We start from the raw sequence: 12,053 nt of genomic DNA, 5'->3' as shown, positions 1-12,053 counted from the left end.
CCCGCACCCGCCGGGGAGCGCGCCCGAGAGCCCCGGGAGCGGCGGCGGGAAGTCGGACACGGCTGGGGACTGAGCCTCCACCGAGCGGGGCAGGGACCCGGGAATGGCGTCCCCTGGCGTTGTGCAAGGCAGCGGCCACTGATAACTGGGCTCTCGCACCCGGCCCGCCCTGTTACCCTGCAAGGCGTTAACAGTGCGCCGGTGGCCTTGAACCTAGTGCGGAGTAGGAAAGAGAAGGGGTGGGTGGAGGGCTCCCCGCTGAAGGATCTCAATTGGGGGCCCCTCCTGTAGCTCCTGCTGCCCCCCCCCCCACCCGTGTTCAACGTGGCAGATAGGGCCATTATTCATGCGTTCCTTAATTCAGCACATACATATAGAGCGCCTTCTATGCAGCACTGTTCCAGGCATGGACACGGTAGTGAGCAAGATTCCTGGTCCTTGCCTTCAGAGGTGGCTTGGCAGGAAGGCGAGAAAGGAAGGTGACAGGGTGACATGGGTTTCTGGCTCGTGGGACTACGTGGTTGGGACTACTCTTCCAAGCTGGCCTAGGGGGAGGTCCAGAGTTGGTTTCACACTCCAGGGGAAGCCCCTGACCTCTGTCACTCCATGTCCAGGCTTTGTGGTTCCTGTGGTCTGGGCAGCCATAGAGCCACAGAGGGGCCTTGCTGAAATTGAGCTTGGAGACCAAGATGAGGGCTCTAGTGTGGGTGTGTTTTGGGAGGGAGGGCAGGTGACCAGAGCTGAGAGTGAGACCTGGGCCTGGCATCCTAGTGGGGCCACCTTTAGGGGCAGTGGGGCAGAATGAGGCCTCTTCAACCCCCAGCTCCTGCCTTGGCTACATGCAGTTCAGTCACAACTCAGCCTTAGTGACAGTGGGATTCTGGGAACGGTGATGCTGGCTGCACGTGGGGGGGCAAGCCAAAGAGGACAGATAGAGGGGAGAAACCAGATGCAAGTTTCAGCCACCACCGTCTGACTCCCAGCAATCTCTCCCCCAAGACCTGCTCCTCCTCTCCCCTGCCCCATCTCGGTGGGCAGCACCCCCATCTACCCTTCACCCAAGCCTTGTGACGGGGACCCCTGCCCTCTGCCTCACTTTTCCTCTTTTCCTATTCGTTCCTCTGTTGGGACACAATTCTGCATGCCTCGGGAGTGAAGCGTTTGTGATTGTCCTTTGTCCTGGACTTTCTTTTGAAGGATGTCTGTATGTCAAACAACCTTGGAACACCAAGTGACTCCCTCTGGGGCAGAGGACAGGTCTGCTTGCTGACCATTATAAAATATTCGGGCTCCTCAGCTCAGCATCCCTCTCCTGTCACCTACCCACTGGGTGTACTGCCAGGTGTCATCTGGCCCTCTTCACGCCACCCTGGGGGGTTTGGGACTCAAGGAATGAATACAAAGTGCTCATATTGTAGTCACTACGATTGCTGTGAGTAATAAATTGTCCTTCATCTCTGACCCAGGAGACTTGTGCCTTCTCCCAGCATCCACGGGACTCTGGCCGGCTAACTTGTTGACGTCCTCCAATTCTGTCAGTTCTGTCTTCTACAGATTTCTGGCATCTGTCCTCTTCTCTCCACTACCAGGGCCACAACCCTGGTGCACCTCCCATCATCTCATGCCTGGAAGATTTATTTTTCTGGATTCCTTTCTGGCTCCCTCCCCCAGTCTCCTCCTCTGCCCCCAGCTAGCCTCCTTGAGCAGCCAGAAAGACGGTGCTAAAGCCCACAGCTACCTCCAGTAGCCCTGCTGCTTTGGCTCTTAAATGGCTCCTGTCATTTAGAAGAATATTCCATGACACATGCGGACCCTGCTGACCTTACCACCCACCTTCTGTTCAAGGAGGCCTTTCTGAAGCCCCAGTGGCCCCTCAATGCCAAAGTGTTGCAGAAACAGAGTGGGGAGGGAGGAGTGAGGGCTGAGGATGGAGTAAGGGACTTTGCATGCTCCACCCTCCAGACTACAGCTCTTGCCAGTGGGTGAGCAGGACGGCCCTGGGAAAAGGTCAGTATTGGCATCCCAGGGACTCCTCAAGGCAGGCTGTCATGTACAGTTGGACAGGTGTATACTGCACAAGGGTGCCAGGCCGAGGGGTTGAGTGGGGCCTGAAATTATGCTATGTGCAATGGTGGGGGTGACACCCACCCTTCCAATCTGCACAGAGGGGCCCTCTTTTCACAGAGCCCTGCACTCACAGCACCCTGTCCACCAGAAGGAGTGCTTTTTTAAAAAAATTAAAAGGCATGGAAGCCTGGTCCTGCAGCCTCCTAGGTCTTTCCAACCCCCTTCCCCAGGGCATTCTCCCCTTCCTCTAATCACTCCTCTTTTGGGGGTCCCTCTCCCATCCTCACTGCCCCAAAACAAGCCCACAGTCTCTTCTTTTCATGGCATCAGAAACACTGTTACCAGTGTTCTCAATTACACTCCTCTTTTGGGGGTCCCTCTCCCATCCTCACTGCCCCAAAACAAGCCCACAGTCTCTTTTTTTCATGGCATCAGAAACACTGTTACCAGTGTTCTCAATTATCCTAAGTTCCAAGCCTTCCACCCTAATCAACAGCTCTGGCCACTTCTCAGATGCTCCAGGCAGCCTGTGGACTCCTGCTTGCCTCTTTGTGGCCCTAGGGAGTGGGAAGGAGCAGTAATGCAGCGGTTTTTCCCCTTTGCCTCAGTCCCTGCCCCTCTCCAGGGCACCCAGTGGCACAATTTCTCTTCTGCCCTCCCGAATCTATTCCCAGACCCACTGAGGTGTCACTAAGATCTCAGAGAATGAAGGACACGACGTCATCTCTTTGCTTTGTGGCTGGGGACCAGACTTCAGCAAAATATAAGAAGAATGAATGGGAGTGATGCTTAGGTGGGAGCCTTCAGGTTTGGGCAGCAGAGGCTTCTGTCTGCCTCCACGCATCGTGTCCCTTGTGGCCCGGGGTTAAAGTTTGTATTTCCCATGCTTTGGGATTTGCAAGGGTGGGGGAAGATGTAGCCCCCACCTACTCTCAGCCTCAGTTTCCCAACACACTGAGCCTGCTGCAAGCCCCCAATCATGTGCTTGAGGGCTTTCTCCAGCGCTTGCGCTGGGCAGGTTGGAGGTTGGGGGGAGCTAATGTCCAACAGGAAATGGACAGGACATGGAAGATGCATACCTCAGTTTTCATGCTCCTTGGTAGGGTAACTCCAGGTGTGTTCTGTGCCATTTCCCAGGGCTCCCCAAGCCAGACTGAACCCCAGCTGCCTGAAGTCAAGCCTGCTCACAAACACCCCCAGTGTTCCTTCTGCCCTGCCTCTCTCTCTCTCCTGTGGATGCTTGTGAGGACCTCCTACCAAATAAATGGACTACCCTTGAATTCTTGTCCTACAGTCTCCTTCAGGGGATTCCAACCCAAAGGAAACTTGCTCCAAGGGGCCAGAAACCCCCCCGACCATGATGTGGCTGGACTTGGACTGAGTCTCAGAGAGAGCAGTGAAGGGGCAGGAGCCAGGTAAAGGGGGGTCTCTTGTGGCAACGGGGTCCCCACGGTAACTTGGCCCTCACCCTGTGGCATCTGTGAGGTCACTCTGCTTCTCCCAGCTGGAGGAGTGGAGGAGGCCAGACATGGAGGCTGTCCCTCCGGCCAGATCCAGTCTCTTGGGGGTTCTTCTGCAGGTGGCGAGGCTCTCAGTGCTGGTGAGTGGGGGCTGTGGGGGCAGTGGGACAGGGGCCACACACCCAGTCCTTCATAGCCACCTCAGAGCTGCTGGACCAAGCTCTACCTGTTCCGCCCGGTGAAACTAGGTGACTTTCTGCCTCCAGGAATAATCTGTCAGCCCCCAGAAGCTCCACCCCAAAACCATAGTGCTGGAATTTTCTCTATAGTGGGTCACTCTTGTGGTTTAAGCATTGCCCCCCATTTGTTTTTTGTTTTTTTGTTTTGGTGGCTGGCCAGTACGGGGATCCAACCCTTTGGCCTTGGTGTTATTAACACTACGCTCTAACCTACCGAGCTAGCTGGATAGCTCCCATTCTTCTTTTTTAAATAAGCAAATGCCTAAAATCACAACCCCTCAGTGGGCTGGGTTATCAGAAGGGGGCCCCCTGGGCCTGCTACTGTGGCATGGAAAGGGGAGGCAACATGGTGTAGTGGAGACAGACAAACACAACCGGATTTGAAACTCAACTGTTCTACTCTTTAGCTGTGTGACTTTGGGCAAATTGCTTCACCTCTCTGAGCCTCTGTTTCCTCTTCTATAAAACTGATCTTGTAGGATCACATGGAACACAATAGGTTTCCCTCCTCCTTGGTCTTAGTGTCATGATCTGGAGGTTGGCTCCTGTTTCCCACCTCCATCTAAGTCCTCTCCTCCCCAGGCCCCTTGCTCTTCTGCCTTTCCCAGCAGAGCTCCACCCCCTGAACTCCAGCCCATGAATGGGGCACGAGACACCCTCAGATGGCTGCCTCCCACCTTGGTCCCTTAGAGGCTCCAGGACCCAAGCTCTACTGGTCCTGTGGACATGGGGCGGGGGGACAGGTGGTCCAGATTGGTAGACTGGTGCCACTCAAGGGCTGGGGGCTTTGGGCCTACAATGAAGGCCTTTCAATTCCAGGATTCAGGTAAAGCTTTCTCCTTTACAGCCTCTTTCCCCTGCCCAACCCCACACCGGCGTGCTTTATCTCAGTACATGGGAGACACCGTTGTCCAATCTGTCACCCTGATCAGAAATTTAGAAGTCTTCCTGGGTCCCTCCCTCTCCTACGTCCCTCTCAGTAGGTCTGTCATTAATTTTGCCACCTCCCTCCATGTCTCTCATATCTCTCTATCCCCAAGACACTGCCCTTTGTCCTCAGCTGCCCTCATGATGCCAGGAGGCAATTTACAAGACAGCTGACCTAGGTTCAAATCCTGCAGAATTAAGGGGGAGATCACTTCTTATATAAAAATAATAATACTGCATCCTCCTTCAGTCTAGAGTATTGTAAATAATCATTTAAATCCAATGTAAAGGAAACCAAATATCACATGAAATACCTTCTAAAGCTCTCTCCTGAGAAAGGAGTCCTTAAAAGTGAACACGATCACCCTTGTGTGTGGGAAACTGTGGCCTCAAGACGGGGAGGATCTGGCCCATGGTGGCCCAGCAGCCCACCTCTAGAGCAAACATTGGGTTCCTGCCCCCAGGTGGTGATGATGGGTGATGATTATCTCTCCTCCTCCTGCAGGTGCTCCAGAACCGAGTCCACCTCTACAATTTTCTGCTCCTCAAGATCATCCTCTTCAACCACTGGGTGTCTGGGCTGGCCCAGGAGGCCAGGGGCTCCTGCAACAGGCAGGCTCCCCCAGTCCCAGGCATCTCAGCCTGCCCCCTGGGCCAGGCTCTATGGGCGGGGTTGGCCCTGATGCGGGTCCCTGTGTGTCTGGTGTTGCGGGGACCCAGGCTGATGTGGGTGGGTGTGCTGGACTGTGCCCGGGGCTTGGGCCTGGCCCTGCCACGGCGAAGTGCCTGGGAATGGCTGGGCCTGTGTGTGGCACCCTGGAAGGACCTGCTTCTGTCGTGTCTGCACAGCCTGATGCTGTTGGCTTTGGTGTGTGGCTGGTGTTGCGGGGACCCAGGCTGATGTGGGTGGGTGTGCTGGACTGTGCCCGGGGCTTGGGCCTGGCCCTGCCACGGCGAAGTGCCTGGGAATGGCTGGGCCTGTGTGTGGCACCCTGGAAGGACCTGCTTCTGTCGTGTCTGCACAGCCTGATGCTGTTGGCTTTGGTGCTGCTGCTACTGACCTGGAGGCTGTGCCAGAAGGCCCACCATTGCAGCCTGGGCTGGCTGTCCAGCAAGGTGGGTGGGCCAGGGTGTAGGCAGGGCTGTTGAGGGCAGGCCTGGGGCATGGGGCATGGCCAGGGCCAAGCTGGGAGGCCTGCAGCCAGGCAGTGCCATCCTGTGAGCTCCTGGGGCCACCTGCCTTTCCACTTGCCCAATCCAGGCCCTCCTGGAGAACTGCATGGTGCTGGAGTTCCTGGTGCTGCTGAAGCGTCTGTACTGGTGGGTAGAGAGCATGGCCGTGCTCGCCTCCTGTCACCTGGCCTATCTCGTCACCTGGACCACCTGCCTTGCCTCCCACCTGCTGCAGGCTGCCTTTGAGCACACGGCCCAGCTGGCCCAGGCCCAGGAGGCTGAACCCCAGCAGTCCTCAGGGCCCTTGTTGGAGTCCCAAATCCCTGAGCCCTTGACCCCTGAGGCTGGGCCAGGCCTGCCAGAACATGGAACCCCTGCAGAATAAATGTGTCCCCATCTGTCTTTCCTGTTCTGCCCTGGTGTAGGGTCTCACTGTCCCTCTTCCCTAATGGGCTGGAGGGATGTTCTGTGTGTGCATGCATGTGTGCAAGCACGTGTGTGTGCATGCGTGTGCACATGTGTGCTTGTGTATGTATGTGTGTGTGTGCCTGTGCACGTGTGCCCAGGGCTGCTGCCTCTGGGAAGGAAATCACATCCTGTGAGCACCTTTCACGTGCCAGATATCAACCTTCTCAAACACTTTACACAGAATTTGGTTTAAATCTCCTAGCAACACAGGCATCAGGTTTGATTAGCACCATTTTGCAGATGAGAAATTGAACCCCAGAGCTTTCCCAAGGTCACAGAGTCAGTCAAGGGTGGACCCAGCATGGGTCTCTAGGCTTTTTGTCCCAGAACCTCTGACTTTCTCTAGGTCTATGCCCCTGGTTGTTAGGACTATCGTTTCTCAGGGTTTTAGGCGAGATGGGCAGTTAGAGACTCTGACCTCTGGGGGGTGCCAGGGCCTCGTATTTTAGAGATTTAAAAAATTCCTTTGAGAATAGTGACTGGAGTCTGCAACTAGCCTGTCCATGTATTCACACACCTAGCCTCTTATCCATTCCCACAAATCCATCCACCCATCCATCCCTCCATCCCCCCACCCGCCCATCTGTTGAAGGACCATCCATCTCCCTGGGAAGAAGGGAAACATCCAACCTCTCAGCCCTCCCCCTTACCTGTGAGTAAGGACACAGGGTCCTGCTGCAGGGATGGCTGAGGTGGCTTTGCCAGCTCAGGTGGCAGTGGGTCAGATCCCCCTGACACTGTCCTTGGGGAGTTGTCCTACAGAGAAGGGGAAGGAGTGGCCTCCTGAGAGTTAACTGTCACCCTTCACCCACTCCCAAGCCAGAGGGGGGTCTGAGTGTGGGGAAGGTTCCAGAGAGCTCCTCCCTGCTTTCCCCCTGTTCATTCTGGTTCCCAGGGCAGTTTTTTTGTTTGTTTGTTTTTGTTTTTTGCATGTAACAAATGCCACCCACCTATGTCCAAGTCAATCTGTGTGGATTGTCCTGTCCTATTTTTTTTTTTCTTTTTTTGGTTTTTGGTGGGCCGGTATGGGGATCTGAATGTCCTGTCCTTTCTAACAGCTGCATGGAGGCTGTTCAGCTCACCTCTGGTTCCTGCTATTCCCACAGATGCAGCATGAGAGGTGGAAACCTCGGGGAGGGGACTGAGGGGCACAGGTTGGGAAGTCCCTGCCCTGGGAGCCCCTCTCTGACCTTCCTGCCACATTCCTGGGGGTCTGGGGCTAAGACCTCACATGGCTGCAGTGAGTCTTGGCAGAGCGGACTGGGCTGGGAGGGGCTCCAGGCTGGGGCAAGGGCTGAAGGATAAAGAGGTCACTGACCCTGCCTGCCAGAGGGAGGGCCTAGCTTGGGCCTTAGACCTGGACGGTGGGTGGAGCTGGCAGACCAGCTGGGGCTTGGATCCTGCTGCCCTGAGAGTGCCCTCTTCTTACGTGGCCCCCTCAGCCAGGTGGTTCCCAAGTTGTTGGCAGCTGTGGTGATGGGAATGCAACTTTGCAAAGGCCTAGTGTCCATTTTCCATGCCGGGGCTCTGCAGGATGAACGGCCAGTATGGCAGTGCTTTCAGCCAAGTGTCTGCTTGCAGCACCCACTGGTAAGAGAAGAATGCAGTGGCTTGAAGACAGAGTACAATCTCGCTTGCATTGTTGCCCAAGGGCTGGGAACAGACTGGGAGCTGTTCCTTAGGAAGCTGAGAAGGCTTCCTGAACAAGGGGGCATTTGAACTAGTCCTGGAAGACAGGAGTGTTCTGGGTTCTGGCCCTAGATCTGACCCTTGCTGTAGAAGCTTTGTCAGGTTCCTGGTCTCTCTGGACCTGGGGTTCTTAGCCATTGTTGCTGATTTTGCCCTGGGCAGGGCCCCAGATTGGGTCCTAGGATACAGGCCTACACCTGGAGTCTGTCTGTTCTGGAAGCGCCCAGGCTGGGGAACTGGGACCACCCTGAGCAAGAGGAGCCCTGTGGGAGGAGATGGCCCTTCTCAACCTGAGCCCAAGCCCCAAGGAGAAGGCCTGGGCTGGGGGACACATGCTTGGATTCAACGGCTTTGCCCCTGCCTCCCTGTGTGACCTTGGATGCAGCTCTTCCTGCTCTGGGCCTCAGTTTCCTGATCTTGTGATGTGGGGTGGGCGGGATGATCCCTAGTGAGAGTGCTGGCATTTGGACGACCTCAATGCCCAGGCCTTGCTCCTGAATGCTGCAGGTGGGCGGTAGCCTGGAGAGGAGCCAGGCCTCCCGTACACGCAGCTCTGCCACCAGGGCCCTTGCTCTAGCGGAGATCTGCCTCCCCGAATGCCCCGTCCCTGGGGTGTTGCTGCTGGTGCTTTTGGGACTTGAAATTAAGTCCCCTGGGTCTTCTAAGGACCCTGTTACCCCGCTGAGGCCAGCGCTTGGGAGGAAGAGAGAAAGGCCAGAGTCTGCCCTTAGCTGCGCCGCACAACAGTGGGCAGAGCAGAGAGGCCTTGGGGCCAGAGAGCCTTGGGTTTGCATCCTGTGTCCACGACTTTTCGGCTGTGTGACCTTCAGCAAGTTACTCAACCCTGTGAGCCTCAGTTTTCTCACCTGTGAGCAGGTGCCCTCGTGGCACCCTGGCCCTCCCAGGGATGTTGCCTGTCCGTGCCAGTACAGTACCCACTGGGGCTGGTGCGGGAGGCTCTCAGGACCCCAGCTCCCTTGCTCCCTCTCCTAGACCTGCCACCTTCCCGGGGGCTGTAGGGACCTGGTTCTGAGGCCCTGGGTGAGGGCAGTCAGTCCATCTGTCTCAGGCCTGCGGGAGGAAAACAAGTGAGGGGTGGTGGGGGGGCTGTGGCAAGGGTGGGGGGAGCTGGCTGGAGGGCGGGCCAGAGCTCCACGCAATCTGTCTGCTATGCAGTCCTGGGCCTGGCCTGTATTTATTTATGCTGAGCGTGTATTTATATCAGCCCCTTTCTCATTAATAGGGCAGGAAATGGCTGGAATTGTTACATACCTGGCGGCCCAGGGGTCCCACTCGGCCAAGACATACAGGGCCCTGGCTGCCCTGCCATGATGGTGAGGGGCCCCCTCCTCAGTTCCCCCATAGGCCCAGGCCTGAGTGTCTGGCCCTTCAGCACCCCCCTTCCACCCTGCCCGGCTTGCACTGAGCCTCCCTCCCTCCTTATTGTCAGGCCTCTCCTTGTCCCCTAGCTCCTGACCACATCTGAGCCCAGTAAAGGCAATGGGGTTAGGGGTTGTTGGGGTGCAGATTGTAGGATGAGAGAGTGCCTGGCAGAGCGCAGGCAGAGCAGTGGGAGTCGGGGGGGGGGACAGTAAGAGATCCCCTGATTTGGAGCTGGGATCCTGCTGCCCTGGGATAGGGATCCGGGCAGAGGAGGAAGTGAGAGGGCCTCCTGAGGACGCTCCCCACCAAGCCTAGCCACATGCAAGCTTGGGCAGCTTCATCCACAAAAGAAGCTCCCCCTCCCCACCATGAGAGGATTCTCTGTTTACTACCGCCCCCCCACGCTGCCCCAGGCCCCACAGCGGGTGGGGGCTCATCCCTGTCCTGCCTTCCCCCTCACAGCCCTCAGGCCGCTCTCAGGAGCAAGCCAGCGCCTCTTCCAGGCCCAGCTCTTGGGCTCCAGCCCCAGGTGGGGCTGCCAGAGCTGAGAGGCGAGGCCCCTTCCCCAGAGCACTCGCCTGACATAACCTATTAGTGTTTCTCGCCTCAGCTCAGCTCCCTACCCGGGCCAGACTGTGTGGCCTGCCGCACTCTCCCAGGCTGCTTCGCCAGGACAGGGTCAGAAGGAGCCCAGGGGTAGCTATGCCTGTTCACCCCGCCCCACGGTGGGGTCCAGGGGCTGCTTCCCACTCAGAGACTTCACTGGGCCTCCTGGCAGCTGCCCTGTGGCAGGCTTGACCTCTGACTTCTGCCTGCTGCAGCCACCGGCCCTCTTGTCTCAGAGTCCACAGCTGGGGCCACTGTGCAGATGTGGAGCTTAGAGGATGGGGGTGGGTGGGGTGCTTTCCCATGGTCCTGACCTTTGCCCTCACCCTTGACCTCTCAGCTGTACCTCTTGGGGGGGGGAGGGAGCAGCTGACCTTGGGCAGCTCCTGATACTGAGGAGGGGGCTGCTGGGAGACCTCGGTCCTCTATGTGGGCGGCCCTGTGGCTGGTGGGAGGGGGCCGAGCCTTCTCCAGATGCCATGTCAAGCCCCCGCTCAGGGGTGGGGTGCCTCTCCCTCTTTCTCCTCCTTGCCCTCTGTGACCACCTCGGCTTGGCCGCTGGGTGCCCAGGATTGGACTCCACCTAGCTTGGTGGAGCCAGAGGAGGTTGTGGGATGGGGCCCTTGGGTCCAGACTACATCCTCTGAGATCCTCTGGGCAGGACTGTGTCCCCTGACCCTACCTTGAAGGGCGAAGCGGTGTTTCCCACTGCTCGGCGGGGCCGTCCAGGTCACTTAGTCGTGTGTGTCTGTGTGGGGGTGGGGAGAGCCCCGAAGTCCCCACCCTGAAGCTGCCTGTGGTTTGAGGGACTCCAGACCCTCTACTCCCATTGGGGTCCTGCCTGTCCCTGGCTTGTGTAACCCTGGGTATGTCCCTGATCCTCTGATAAGGGTCCCTTTGGTTTGCCAACTTCTGAGTCTGAGTTTTTCTGAACCTTGAACCCCTCTTGGCCCAGGGGTTGGTGGGCTGAGATTGGGGGCCCTGGGGTGGGTATGAATGGGGAGGTCCCCTGGCCCAGTCTCTGGGCCTGGGTGCTCTAGCTGGGCCCTGCAGGCACTCCTGCTCACATGGCGCACATCTGGAGCTGTGTTCCACCCCCACCCCAGGCCCGCATCTGGAGGCCAAAGCTGGCTAGCCTGCTAAACACAGTGCATCTGGGCCCAAAGAGCCTGTTCCCAGGTTAACGCAGCCCATCTGGGCCCCTGGCTGCAGCTCCACCCCGTCGTCTCTGAGGCGGCAGAATGCTGGCTGCACATCTGGAAGGCCCCATGCCCGGTGGGGTCTGCAGTCAGGGGTTCCCTGTCCTGAGGTAGGGGTTCTGTGTGTGGAGGGCTCACCCTTCCCTTCTGGATGGCACAGCTCACAGGACTTCTCCGGGGGACTGCCTTGGAATAGCTTAGTTTTGACATAATCTGGACACGTCTTCTGTGGTGACAGCTGCCACTCTGCACCAACTCACTCAGCAGCCTCTTGGCGTTGCTTGAAAGAGCCTCTGAGACCCCCTGGGGTGCCTGTCCACCCCCTCCTGGGATGCCTTGGGCACTGCATGGAATCCACTGACTATGGGGGGACTGCTCTGGGTCCCTGTCATGGAGCCTACCTTACATGACCAGCCTGCTGTCACTTCCCAGGAGCCCTTCCTTCTCCTCCCTGCTTTCCTATCAACACCCGTGTTGGGCAAGATGGGGGCTGGATGTCTCCCCAGAAGCCCCAGACTCAGAGAAGAGAGCCTGGGAAGGCAGGTCCCCTGAGAGAACCAGGACTGGCATGCAGGAAAAGATCACCTCGGAGGCAAGGGACTGCTTGGGCACACACACACGGGAAGGTAGCTGAACTGGTTCCTCTTCAATGGGGTTATAGGCTCTTCCAACCTCACTAAGGACATGTGACTCTAACGAGCGAAAGCATGTTGGAGTCTTAAGCCACTGCCATTGTGGTAGCGAGCTCTCCATCACAGAGGGATCCAAGCTGGAAGGGCTGCTCTCTGTCAGGAATATGACAGAGGTTATTCTTGCAAAGAGCCCAGGGCTGTGTTAGACCA

The 12,053-nt window shown here is 57.4% G+C and overlaps 1 protein-coding gene across 1 annotated transcript; it reads left to right on the top strand.

Annotated features, from left to right (window-relative positions):
* Positions 1–3,595: 3,595 nt before the first annotated feature.
* Positions 3,596–6,251, top strand: WBSCR28 (Williams-Beuren syndrome chromosome region 28). The gene is made up of 4 exons (XM_008590258.1): positions 3,596–3,667; positions 5,199–5,470; positions 5,653–5,809; positions 5,955–6,251. Exons 1-4 carry the CDS (start codon positions 3,596–3,598, stop codon positions 6,249–6,251), a joined length of 798 nt encoding a protein of 265 aa, XP_008588480.1.
* The last annotated feature ends 5,802 nt before the right edge of the window (positions 6,252–12,053 follow it).

Source organism: Galeopterus variegatus, unplaced genomic scaffold (genome assembly GCF_000696425.1).
Source record: "Galeopterus variegatus unplaced genomic scaffold, G_variegatus-3.0.2 Scaffold5947, whole genome shotgun sequence".
Lineage (NCBI taxonomy): Eukaryota > Metazoa > Chordata > Mammalia > Dermoptera > Cynocephalidae > Galeopterus > Galeopterus variegatus.
The sequence above is the reverse complement of the archived record's forward strand: the minus strand, read 5'-3'. Positions and strand labels throughout refer to the sequence as shown.